General features: G+C 34.3%; 3 protein-coding genes across 3 annotated transcripts; 2 read left to right on the top strand and 1 right to left on the bottom strand.

The window, feature by feature from the left end:
- The first annotated feature begins 4,059 nt into the window (after window positions 1–4,059).
- LOC18014633 (protein OSCA1) lies at window positions 4,060–8,765 on the top strand. Its single transcript, XM_006396638.2, has 12 exons — window positions 4,060–4,371; window positions 4,900–5,245; window positions 5,569–5,727; window positions 5,815–5,950; window positions 6,027–6,128; window positions 6,234–6,356; window positions 6,440–6,520; window positions 6,606–6,946; window positions 7,039–7,284; window positions 7,384–7,708; window positions 7,950–8,183; window positions 8,301–8,765. The coding sequence occupies exons 2-12, from the start codon at window positions 4,938–4,940 to the stop codon at window positions 8,556–8,558; spliced, it is 2,313 nt and encodes a 770-aa protein (XP_006396701.1). The 5' UTR covers window positions 4,060–4,371; window positions 4,900–4,937; the 3' UTR covers window positions 8,559–8,765.
- An 825-nt stretch (window positions 8,766–9,590) lies between these two features.
- LOC18014632 lies at window positions 9,591–10,176 on the bottom strand. Its single transcript, XM_024154186.1, has 2 exons — window positions 9,907–10,176; window positions 9,591–9,761 (listed from the first exon to the last, which is right to left on the bottom strand). Exons 1-2 carry the CDS (start codon window positions 10,174–10,176, stop codon window positions 9,591–9,593), a joined length of 441 nt encoding a protein of 146 aa, XP_024009954.1.
- LOC18014608 (protein RDM1) lies at window positions 10,175–11,302 on the top strand. Its single transcript, XM_006396634.2, has 2 exons — window positions 10,175–10,185; window positions 10,843–11,302. Exons 1-2 carry the CDS (start codon window positions 10,175–10,177, stop codon window positions 11,300–11,302), a joined length of 471 nt encoding a protein of 156 aa, XP_006396697.2.
- The last annotated feature ends 1,731 nt before the right edge of the window (window positions 11,303–13,033 follow it).

The raw sequence follows: 13,033 nt of genomic DNA, 5'->3' as shown, positions 1-13,033 counted from the left end.
CAAAATTGCTTTTCTCATTGGCGGTCATCGGATCTGTGATCTGTCGAGAGAAAATGTTCAAACTGGTAAGCAAATTTCTTCAAATTGACTCTGTTTTTGGTGTCCGTTTTGGCATTTCTGGGCTTTGAAAGCTGCAATGGTGGAATATTCACCTTCGAAAAGCATAAAGATGAACGTGTCTTCTTCATCTTTTTATCATTTGATGACTGTCTCTTTCAGAAATTATTGAAATCATATGCATGTTTAATAGCATGTCGTAGTATTTAATATTTGTGCTGCATTACAATAATGCTTTTTAGTGGGTGTAATATTTAGCGTAATCAGTAAAACAGGGTTCAAGCGTTTAAAAGTTTGATCTTTTGTTGTTAATTTGCAGAGCTGCGAGAATAATTTGAATAGTTTTTGGATACACCAGAGCATAGATAAGATTGAGTATTTCAGTTTTAGTGATCTTTGGGACTCTTTTGATGAGTTAAGTGCGTATGGACTTGGAACAAAAATCAATTTATGGTTGTAAGGAAATTGAGGAGTGAATTTATGGTTGTTGCAGGAACCAGAGTGAGGTGGTTGATTGTGAGAATGAATGTTGGAGTGATGATAGTGAGATTGAGAAGTTGTCAATGTCAATAAGCAGTGGTTCTTGCAAAATATGGAATTCTGTTTCTGATGATTCGTTGATGCGAGATAAGCTCGGTTACATTGGGTTTCAGTACTTTGAGTCAGTTAAACCGCACTTAAGGGCACCTCTTACCGCCAAGGTTTTCATTCATTTCATTTCTAGTGATCCTAATTTCTTTATCTTTCCTTAAGAACCTGACTAACTTAGAAAATTTCTCTAATGCATTGGTTTGTTTTAGGTAAATGAATTGGCTGAGAAGTATTTGGGACTTATAACTCTAAGGAGTGTTGATTTGTCACCGGTAAGTTGGATGGCCATCACGACAGTAGCTTCAGAATCCTCTTTTAGCATTGGAGCTCGTGTTTTGAACAAATACAGAAGCCGGCTTCTTCCCAAAAACGTGCAAGCTTTGATATGCAGTCGCAATTGGTTAAAGGGATTTGAAGCATATGAAAATGGTAAACAAATTTTTGTCAAAATTTTTACACTTATTTAATCATAAATTATTTGGTTCAGTAACTTAATCTAATCATATATGCAGAGGAGGAAGAAGAATCTGATAGTGAAGATAAGACACTACCATCTTTCCAATCCATTCTCAATGATGAAGATGAGGACGAAGATGAAGCTGATGATGAAGATGAAAATTGAAGAATTATCAACTTTGGTTTGCTTCTTGAATTTGAGAATTAAGTTAAAAGTTTTAGGTTAAACTTCATTTCTTCTAGGATTTTTGATTTTCTTGCTTTCTCTGGTTTTAGCCTATGTTACTTTGATACTTTCTTAGATTTTATTCTTTTTTTGCTTCTCTGATTCTTGAAATTTTTTTATTGGATTGTTGGTGATAGTTTCAAAATATTTCTTTTAAGTTGATCGATGCTTGTTGTTTTAATTCAAAATCATTGCTTCATACAACATAGACACGAGCAACTAAACTATATCCTTCTTTGATTAAGATTTTTGTAATTGGACTATATCCTTTTGAAAGGCTTTTGATGAACTTCAAATCCATTCACTTACCAAAATCTCGTTAAGATGAAAGTATAGAGAATAGACTTGATGTTGCTTTTGTTGTTTAATATCGATAGTCTAACGTAAATTACAAAAATGAGCATTATAAAGAAAAAATACATAGAATCCGTGGATCAGTCCGTTAACCCGTAGATTATAGGCGGGTTGGACTTGGACAATAGATTTTGGGACCGCAATCCGCGATGGACCAGCCCGCAAGACCCAACAAAAAAATAAAACCACATCGGGTTGGGCTATTTGAACGCGGGCTGACCCGTTTGACATCTCTAATTTAACACTTCTAGAGATGCGCAGTGGCACTATGGTAATTCGGCTGTTGCAAAGGTAATTTACAAACTTCGATTTAGGCAATTTAGGTAATGTCGTATATTAATATTCACCATCTCTAAGAACTATGTGGAGCTCTTTGTTTTTAGGATCATAGTTTCTATATATATATATATATATATAAAGTGTACATGAACATTAAAATTCAGAGATAAAACTAAGACTCAACAATATAACAAACAAATCATGTAACCTCCCAAGTAATTAACTAGATGAAACTCAAATACAAATTTAATAAACAAAAGATTATAGTGGAGTGTGAAGGATGACAGTTTTGAATAATCTTCCATGAATTCCCATTTCCCAACGTCATCAAAACCTGAAGCTCTTGAGCGACTCCATGCTTTCCTCTTCAGTCATAAACAACACTGCGTGTATTATGTAATCACAATCGATTGGATCATAAATTGATAACCCAAGTAATTAATTGTAATTAATGTAAATTTAATGCGCACTCTAACATGTCTTAGACAAAGAGAGCTGGATTATTGTTAAGTTTGGTATATAATCTAAATTGAAACTTTCATGAAAGAAAACTTTCTCCTTTTGCAGATATCTTAGATTCTATTTATTCTGATTTAAGTGGATGGTCATGGAACACGTCGTCTTACACACTTTACCAACGTCGCCTCATGATCATTATTCTATCACATTATATACACCCACGTATCAATATCTTAGCCTTAGAGGATTTAACACAACTAGGTCAAAGTCAAAACAATTGTTTAAATCACCAATCACACGTCCTGCGCGCGCGTGCATTACACTGTTAAAACTGACCACACCAAACGTGTGGAATGGATATACGTGTGATTCACTCACTCACTTGACGCGTTCAGCTATATGAATCACAGCATTTACGACATAAGTCCCATTTTCAACAAGCCGTTAAAGATCTTGACAGCATGGCAAAAGTTATTATTCACGTTACTAGTGTACATAAATTCTCATAAATACACTTGTTAACTTCATATGATAAAGTTATTATTCCCTTTAAAAAGAGAAACATTAAGCGTCATTTTTATTCAAACATTGACTGTAGGCTAATCACAATACACCGTCTTTAACACAAAACTCAAACGTTCCAAAATCCAAATATTTTAAAATTATATACACAGAGATAGTTTATTTATTTCCATCTTTTTATTTCATAGATTTTTGTATTAGAAAGTTAGATGTTTTAGCTCTTTAAAATTTAAAATTTGATATACTAATTTTAAAACATAAACGCATTGAAATAGTGTATCAAATTGAAAATCTTAGCCAATTAGAGAAAAAAATGGGCAGTGAGGTTTGATATTTAATTCCATAAAAAAAAAATCATATACATTATTAGATTACCTGTGGAAACTCTTTAGTCTAGTGGTTGTCTAAAGATTCATGTGTTTTATATCAGGATGTTTGAGTTTCAATTCTTAAAAAACGCAATTTATGTAGGTTAATAGAGACAAGTTTATAAAAAAATTTAGCATGATCCAAATGGAACCGTTCATTATAATCAGAAATTTTTCGTGAAATGGATGTGTAATAGTTTTCATAATTAATAATTAATTTGTTTAATATTAAAAAAAACATTATTACATTACTGTTATTATAGTTAACTTGTGGACACTCACACTCCAGTTTCGACTTTCAACTGTAGTTTTATTAGTGCTTTACTTTATAATTAAAAATGTATAAAACCACTAGATGCTTTTAACTTTATATATCCACGACAAAAGAAAAGAGGTTGTTCCTTTTCAATCATTTTATTTTAATCTAAGACCACGTTTACAGAAAATTCATGTCGGTATGCCGTATGCATTACCCTCAAAACTTCCAAAAATATTATCCCTTTTTTTCAGTGTTAAGATCTGAGGAGAAAGAAACAGACAAAACTTCCATTAACATTTTTTTTTCCTCCGGAACAGTTGTAATGAGACGTAACTTCCAAAAATCAAACGGTCCTGAAATATAAAAACCTTTGGATAAACTAAAAACTAAAATAAAAATTGCTTTGTCTCCCTATCTTTATCTGTAAATAAAACCGAAACAGAAAAAGCTAAAATACGTTTTCAAAAAAAAAAAAAAATCCTTCTCGTCTTCTTGCTCGTTACAGTTTCGAAAGCCGACAAATACTTTACTACAGTTTGTTCAATATCTATCAAACCCCCTACTCGAAATCCTCCATTACCACTGACATCAAAGAAACAAAAATATCTCGAATCCAAAAAACAACAATAATTAGAAAGATTTATATCAATTCTATATAATAATCTGTTTTTCTTCTCTGTTTCTCTCTATCCCACTTGTGGATTTCCCGCGTGGCTTGCGTGTTACTTCATCAGTGCTTTACCTTCATATGAATCTCGAGGCAATCCTCTCACTGGGTTTTCTCACTCCCCACCTCTAGGGTTTCTCTCTCTATCTCTCTTTCTTTCCATTTTTTTTTAATTCATCAAATCTCTGGATTTCATTCTCTTTGTGGAGTACATTTGGGTAAAGCTTTGAAATTTATTTGGGTTTCAAGCAATTACAAAAAACGATATTTTTTATGCCCTGATTTGTTTCATTCTGCGTTTTTAACTTCATTTGTTTTTTACTTGATTTAATGCAAAAGCGTATGTTGTTATGCTCGACACCTCCTGTTTTTTTTCTCCAATTCTCCCATTTTTTGTTTAATTAAAAGTCCGCAAGTATCACATATCCGAAGCTCGTGTGAATTTCAATCATTTCATTAGTAATCAGAACAGGATTTGTTCTCAAAGATCTAAAAAATCTGTACTTTTACTTCAATTCGGGGATTTTATGTTGATTCTAGTTTGATGCAGTCTCTAAAGGTTCCTTTTTTTATGTGTTCCTTGTTCGTATCGTCAAAGCTTCCAATTTTTTTTTTTTGACTTAGTAGTAACAAACTGTGACTCTTCCTTTGTATTTTTCAGGTAAAATTCTGAGAATTGGAGCAGCCAAATAACAAACCATGGCAACACTTGAAGATATTGGTGTATCAGCAGGGATAAACATCCTCACTGCATTCATTTTCTTCATAATCTTTGCTTTTCTAAGGCTTCAGCCATTCAACGACAGAGTTTACTTCTCGAAATGGTACCTGAGGGGGTTAAGAAGCAGCCCTGCAAGTGGAGGCGGCACGCGGTTTTTGAATTTGGACTTGAGATCATACCTTAGGTTCTTGAATTGGATGCCTGAAGCTCTTAAGATGCCTGAGCGTGAGCTCATTGATCATGCTGGTTTAGACTCTGTTGTGTATCTCCGGATCTACTGGCTCGGGTAAAGAAAGATTCAGACTTTTCATTTTTTTTGCAAAGTCTTATTGAGTCAAAACAGGAATTGACTGATGAGCTCAATAGAGGCATTCTGTTTTTTTTTTTTTTTGTAAGACTAATTTTAGTATCAGGAAGAGGAAAAGTAAGTTGAATAAGTCTCATAAGGTTATATAGTATAGCATTAGGCTCATTGTGTCATCAGGAAGAGGAAATTAAGTTGACTAAGTGTTTAGAAAGCAGAAGCATTCTCTCAATCAGTAGAGTGAGAGACTGTCCATAAGATTTGAATCATTTGATAGTGAATAATCTTGTTACCTTATATTGCAGGCTTAAGATTTTTGCTCCAATAGCAATACTTGCCTGGGCAGTTCTTGTACCGGTCAATTGGACAAACCACACGTTGGAGTTGGCTAAGCAGTTAAAGAATGTTACGTCAAGTGATATTGACAAACTCTCAGTCTCAAATATCCCAGAGTCTTCAAATAGGTTTGTTAGAACAATGTCAAAATTCTTTTTATGGTTTCTTTATGCTTTGAATGTTGGTCATGTGAAATTGCATTGATTTTATTCCAGGTTTTGGGCTCATATCATAATGGCTTACGCTTTCACAATCTGGACTTGTTATATGCTGATGAAGGAGTATGAGACAGTTGCTAACATGAGGCTTCAATTTGTTGCCTCAGAAGCTCGCCGACCTGACCAGTTCACTGTAAACTCAGAACACAGCTAATAAAGTCGATGAGTTTGTATGTAAAACCGGATCTAATATGTCACATTTTGACTAGGTCCTCGTTAGGAATGTACCTCCGGACACAGACGAAACTGTAAGTGAGCTTGTGGAGCATTTTTTCCTAGTCAATCACCCTGAGCACTACCTCACACACCAGGTAGATTCTCTCATAAGATAACTTGACCTTTTCATATGCATTTCTTGGAGGGACAAAACAATTTTTATATTTCTTTTTTTCTGATTTTCCGGATTCAATACTTAGGTTGTATGCAATGCAAACAAGCTCGCCGATATGGTTAGCAAGAAGAAAAAGCTGCAGAATTGGCTTGATTACTATCAGCTCAAATACTCTAGAAATAATTCTCAGATCAGACCTATGGTGAAGGTACTTAACAGTGTTATAATTTATAATTATTACCCTTTTTTAACAGTAATAACTGTCTTCTCGCTTCTCTTTAACAAACCCAGCTTGGGTGCCTTGGCTTGTGTGGACAAAAAGTTGACGCAATCGAACATTACATTGCTGAAGTTGATAAAACATCAAAAGAGGTAAGCTTTGTGGTCCGTTTGGTTTCCATTTCCATGCCATCTTATTACCTAATGATGTTCCTTTGAAATCATCTTTGTTTTATAGATTGCTGAAGAAAGGGAGCATGTGGTGAATGATCAAAAGTCAATCATGCCAGCATCTTTTGTCTCCTTCAAGACCCGTTGGGCTGCTGCAGTTTGCGCTCAGACCACACAGACACGAAACCCGACCGAATGGCTAACCGAATGGGCCCCAGAGCCACGAGATGTGTTCTGGCCAAACCTTGCAATGCCATACGTTTCTTTGACTGTAAGAAGATTGGCTATGAATGTAGCCTTCTTCTTCCTCACCTTCTTTTTCATCATCCCTATCGCTTTTGTACAATCTCTTGCTACCATTGAGGGAATCGAGAAAGTTGCACCGTTCTTGAAAGTCATTGTCGAAAAGTAAGTTCTCTGCTTTCTCCAACGTTTTCTCATTCTTGATGACATTGAATGAATGGTTGGATTGATTTGTCATCTTTTTTATTACTTTGCAGTAATTTCATAAAATCGGTGATACAAGGTTTACTAGCTGGTATTGTGCTGAAGCTTTTCCTCATCTTTCTTCCAGCCATACTGTTGACCATGTCGAAATTTGAAGGCTTTACTTCACTTTCATCATTAGAAAGACGAGCAGCGTCTAGATATTACATATTTAACTTCGTCAACGTCTTTCTTGCAAATGTTATCGCTGGAGCTGCGTTTGAGCAGCTCAACTCTTTCCTCAATCAGTCTCCAAATCAGTACATTGCTCTCTCTCTCTCTCTCTCTGTGTTAATCTCTCATTCTTTTTGAATTGTGTTGTTTTCTAAATGGACTCTTCGTTTTACGTTCTGGTGCAGAATTCCAAAGACAATTGGCGTGGCGATACCGATGAAAGCAACCTTCTTTATCACATATATAATGGTTGATGGTTGGGCAGGAGTTGCAGGAGAGATCCTCATGCTTAAACCTCTCATTATATACCACCTCAAAAACGCTTTCTTGGTGAAAACAGAGAAAGACAGAGAGGCAGCAATGGACCCTGGAAGCATCGGTTTCAACACAGGAGAGCCTCAGATACAGCTTTACTTCCTTCTCGGTCTTGTCTACGCTCCTGTGACTCCAATGCTTCTTCCTTTTATCTTAGTCTTCTTCGGGCTTGCTTACATTGTCTACCGTCATCAGGTAAAAAAACTGTTTCTTGCTCAAACATTCTTTTGTGTTGTAAATTTCAACCATACCAAGAGTCAATATCTCAACTGGTAAAGATCTCGGCAAAGCCTAGAGGTCGCTGGTTCAAGTGGGTCCTTCAAGTGACTCTTGGGACGGAACCATATAACCATAAAAAAACCGTTTATTGCTCAAACATTCTTTTTGTGTTGCAAACTTGAACCATTCTTTGTGTTCTGTTTTTTCTTGTCATCAGATCATAAATGTGTATAACCAAGAATATGAGAGTGGTGCTGCGTTTTGGCCAGATGTTCATGGACGAGTTATTTCTGCATTGATCATATCTCAGTTGCTTCTGATGGGTTTGTTAGGTACTAAACACGCTGCTTCTGCTGCACCGTTTCTCATCGTTCTTCCTGTGCTTACCATCGGTTTCCACCGCTTCTGTAAAGGCCGTTATGAGCCTGCCTTTGTTCGTTACCCCTTGCAGGTCAGTTTCTTTCTATATATAGATTTATCTTTCTATATATACATATATCTCTCTATGATTCAGGTTTTGGATCAGTCTATAAAGTTTATTGTGATTCACAACTTTTTGTTTTAACAGGAAGCTATGATGAAAGATACGCTGGAAAGAGCAAAAGAGCCGAATTTGAACCTGAAAGGTTACTTGCAAGATGCTTATATTCATCCGGTTTTCAAAGGCGGTGACGATGATGATGAGAGTGACATGCTCGGGAAATTGGAGGAGGAAGTGGTTATAGTGCCAACGAAACGCCAGTCACGGAGGAACACTCCGGCTCCGAGCAGAATCAGCGGCGAGTCTTCTCCGTCTTTGGCCGTTATTAGCGGTAAAGACATTTAGTTAACGGTTTTTATTAAATAAATAGCGTATGCATACGAAAATTGTATGAGCAAATGTCAAATATGTAGTACATATAATAAGCCTACTTTTTATATGTTCATAGAGAAAGTTTGGAGATTGCTTAAACATAGGTTTGTGTTTACTGAGATGTGTTGATGATGATGGGATTTAAATGTTCAATAATTCAATTTCGGGGGGTTTCTAGAATAACGTTTTTCTTTTTTACTGTGGTGTATTTTCGTTTTTCAACTAATCGATTTCTTTGGCTCGTTCCACAATCTTCACAAGTAGGATATAGTTTGATGATTAAATTCGAAGAAATTTCATTTTGGTTAGTTGTTTTCAAAGTTTTTGTGGCTTGAGATCCTTCTTGCATGCCAAAAATTGGTGACTTGAAAGAAGTATTACAAGTACAATAGTAACGATTCAAATTGAAACTGCAACTACATACATATATAGTTCAATATTTATTAAAATTATATTATTGGTTCGGAGGAAAAAGTTTTGAAGAGCTTTGTTAACGATCCATCAGGAGCAGGGCTAGTCGACTAAAGTCCTGACCTAAAGTCTATGAAGCAAAAGCATCATTTTCCTTGTGATGATTTGTACTGTAATTTAGCTTCCAAAGGTTCAAGTTCGAACTCCACATCTAAACTTTTTTTTTTCTGTTTTTTGAAAAAAATTTAATTGATGGGTATCATTTTGAAGTTGGGCTTTAGGTTCAAAAGGGAATTAGCCGACTCTGATCACAAGGATTAAGTAAAGTAAACAAGGAAATGAATAATAGCATTTTATTTTTTAGTAAATTAATATGAAAAAAGTGAAGGTCACCAAATTTTGACAAAATTTCTGTAGAAATTAAATTCCACATAGCGAATCTAAACGAACCAAAGATAGTAGAAAAAGAAAAGCTCAAACGCAAAACCAAAGAAGCCTGCCAAGGAGTGGAACCAAGCAATTCCTTCACTTTTCTTCCGCTACGCACACAAGTCGGAGACCGCTTATTGGCAAGCCAATCAAGTCGAAGTGGGATCAGTGGTACGTTTTTGATTGTTGTCTACGTCGTGACTTTTTGCTTCGCACAGTAATAAAATCGTCCTTGGAAACCTCACCCGTATTGACACCATCAGAGATCGTGGAATCCTCCACGTCCTTCATGGACGTTACTTCTTCCTCCACGTCCTTCTTGGCCGTTACGTCTTCCTCCACGTCCTTCTTGGACGCTACGTCTTCCTCCACGTCCTTCTCGGACGTTACGTCTTCCTCGTTACGTGCCTAGAAAGGGAAGAAATTAGGTTAAGATTCAAAACCCTAGAGAGAATTAACCCTAGAGAAAATAAGTGAATACCTTTGGCTCTAGTTTTTTCTGAGAAGGGAGGCTGATCTCTTCTGGAACAGCCACTGAAGGAGGAGGAGAAGGAAGACGAAGCTTTTCGAGCTCTTCTATAAGCGCAGTGACGATTGGCTTCGAGCGGAGGATTTCTTCTTGATCTTTGTTTAGGATTTTTCCCTGAGAAATCGACTCTTCCATCTCAGCAATTCTCTTGTTTTTCTTGCGGAGAGCACGGAGACGCTTGCTGATGAGAGCCAACACTTGTTGTCCTTCTCCGGCGGCCATGGTGTCGATGTGAGAGTCTGAGAAACGGCGGAGTAAGGAAAAAGAAAATAGGATGCAAAGTTTTAGGGTTTTAAGTGTAGATACACATCTTAATTGTAACTACATATACGTATATATAGTAGAGATCTTTCCCTGAACAAATATGTAGTGTGTATATCTCTCCCTCTATACTATATTTTAGGAACATTCTAGATCTTGCTCTTTTTTTTGGTCGACAACCCATTTGTCAAAACATTCTAGATCTTTCTAAACATATTATATATTAACAAATATTTAGTGTATCTTTATAATACATCTTGGATCATTCTAAATCTTTCTATAGTTATTTGAACTTATTTCCATAGATCAGAACTATAATTCATTTTAACAGGAAAAAAAACGGAAATTAGCTTATAAAGATCTTTATTTCCATATCTTTCCGAATCTAATTATTCTATACTGTTAATCGTATTATACACCTTATTATAAAATTTATTAAATAATAAAATACCATAAAAACACATATACATACGGCTAAAGAAAGAAATCTCTTCCTACGTGTTTTTTTTGGTCAACCTCTTCGCATGTGTTTGTTCAAAGATTTGTAGTAGTTATTATGTTGAACTATACACTGCAATATTGAAACTATAAGAAATTCAAGAATTTAACGGCAAATCGGGACCAAAGTGTAGTGACGATGAATCCGCGACCATCAGATGATTCCGGTTCCTCTAAAGCTGAGATCAGTGTCGTCGAAGATGAAGATTCATTGCTGATGAGAGCAGAGATGTATAAAGATTACATGAGGAGACTTCCTATCCCGACAAATCGCGGTTCGTTGATTCCGTTCACGAGCTGGGTTGGATTAATCAACTCAATCAAAGAGCTTTATGGTCAACCTTTGTACATTACCTTCACGAACGTTCTCTTACAACGTTGGGACCACTCAAGATTCGGCTCTGATTCTGAAGACCAGTGTTTGGATTCTATCATTCATCCTTCGAGAGCTGAAGCTACCATTTGGCTCGTTGAAGAAATCCTTCGACTCACTTCTTCTCATTTTCAAATTGCTCGTCTTTGGGGATCTGATCCTATGTATCACTCGTTTATCGACTCAATCATTAATCCTGAGCCACCACGAACATGAACAAGTTCTTGAACACCTTTTCTCTATCTAGTTTTTCTCAGATTCATCCTTTCAAAAATTGATGTTTATATATAAGTCTCTATGTTAATTAACTTAAAAAAAAAAGAAGAAGCTAGCCTATTAGTGTGATAATTTGCCAAATAGAGATGAAATATAAATGTAGCAGAGTGGCGAAAAATATGAGAAGATAGTACGTATGTGGCTCATAAATTGTATACATTGAGAGAAACAGTGTTGTACCATTTGTTGTGGCATATTTGGACTGCTTAATCGCAATCATACGTGCAATGATAGTAAGTTGGTTTGAATCCTTGGAGTCTTAAATTATAGTTGGTTTGGCACTGGGAGTAGTATTATAGTAGTATATTGCTCACTCATTGTCTGGCTTCATATAGGTTTATTTGTTTGTGCTTTAGAGTTAACTAGGAGAGAACCCGCGCAGATCTTGTTTTAATTTATATTTTAAATAATATATTTTAATAATTTGTATTGAATTTTATGTTTATAATCAATGTTTGTGTTTAAAATATTATATTTTCTTCGTTTTTTTCTTGATGATATATTATTTGTAATCTCTTTTACACCTAATTGTGCTAAATAGTATAGTTTTTCTTACAAGATAATAAGGAATAAAAAACTATTATTTTAATTTTTGTATAAAAATGTAATCGTTCACTTAAAAATATACGTTGAATATCAGAGATAAATATTTATTTGTTATTCGATTCTCATATTTTTATTCTTGTAAATCTTACTAATATAATATTTGTTAACTTTCTTAATTTTATAGATTTTTTTGGTTATATATATTATTGATTCCAACTTTTTTTAATTTAAAAAGCATGTATGATATTTTTATGTAGACGCCCTTCTTTTTACTATTATTTTTAATAATTTTTTAATCATTTATTTAATATTCTTTGTGTTTTCTAATTTTATTAGTTGGAGTTTTATAAAAGATTATTTTAAACTTTAAACTTATTAAGTTTTATTATTTTTTTACTTGCATTAAAATTTTAATTATATTTTTAATTTGAAAATGAAGTTTAAATCACTTTAAAAAAAAATAGAATAGTGCATTTAAAAAGTTTTGTATTATATAATATTTATAAATTTTGTATATTGAAAATTAATTTGAATTCATTGTAATATATATATATATATTAATGTTTATTTATATGTTCTTTAATGTATTTACTTTAAATTTAATTAATTAATTATTTATTAATATTTTAAATTGACAGATGTCATTCTTTCCATTGCTGATGTGTTGATTGTCTTTTATATATAAGATTTAGTCATGTTATAATTGTTCTTTGATATCGAATTAAAGACAATTCGTATTCATTGTTGGACTGATCAGAAGCCTAAACTAGAATCTGAATATTAGTTTGATGACTCATTGTCTGGCTTCATATAGGTTTGTTTGTTTGTGCCTTAGAGTTGATTTAGTCATGTTAGTAATTATTGTTCTTTGATATCGAATTAAAGACAATTCATATTCATTGTTGGACTGATCAGAAGCCTAAAATAGAATATGAATATTAGTTGGATGAAAAAAAAAATGAAATTTACCATTTTGCTCACGTTGATGTAACAAGATTAGTTTTATTTTTCCATAAACCTAAGTTTCTTTCTAGCTTCAAGTCATTCTTGCATGCCAAGAACTGATGCCTTTAGGAAGATTTTGAATTTTTCTATGCATCTTTAGGCAGTGTCGATATTAATGAA

Source organism: Eutrema salsugineum, unplaced genomic scaffold (assembly GCF_000478725.1).
Source record: "Eutrema salsugineum unplaced genomic scaffold, Eutsalg1_0 scaffold_3, whole genome shotgun sequence".
Lineage (NCBI taxonomy): Eukaryota > Viridiplantae > Streptophyta > Magnoliopsida > Brassicales > Brassicaceae > Eutrema > Eutrema salsugineum.
This window is presented reverse-complemented; position numbering and strand designations above follow the sequence as displayed.

What these genes read in the sequence shown, in the direction of transcription:
- LOC18014633 (XM_006396638.2), top strand. Translation starts at nt 4,938, where the DNA reads ATGGCAACACTTGAAGATATTGGTGTATCAGCAGGGATAAACATCCTC. An exon ending in AGATCAGACCTATGGTGAAG is followed by an intron (nt 6,357 to 6,439) that starts GTACTTAACAGT and finishes TAACAAACCCAG; the next exon opens with CTTGGGTGCCTTGGCTTGTG. An exon ending in CTCAATCAGTCTCCAAATCA is followed by an intron (nt 7,285 to 7,383) that starts GTACATTGCTCT and finishes GTTCTGGTGCAG; the next exon opens with AATTCCAAAGACAATTGGCG.
- LOC18014632 (XM_024154186.1), bottom strand. Translation starts at nt 10,176, where the DNA reads ATGGCCGCCGGAGAAGGACAACAAGTGTTGGCTCTCATCAGCAAGCGT. An exon ending in AGAAAAAACTAGAGCCAAAG is followed by an intron (nt 9,762 to 9,906) that starts GTATTCACTTAT and finishes AAGGACGTGGAG; the next exon opens with GAAGACGTAACGGCCAAGAA.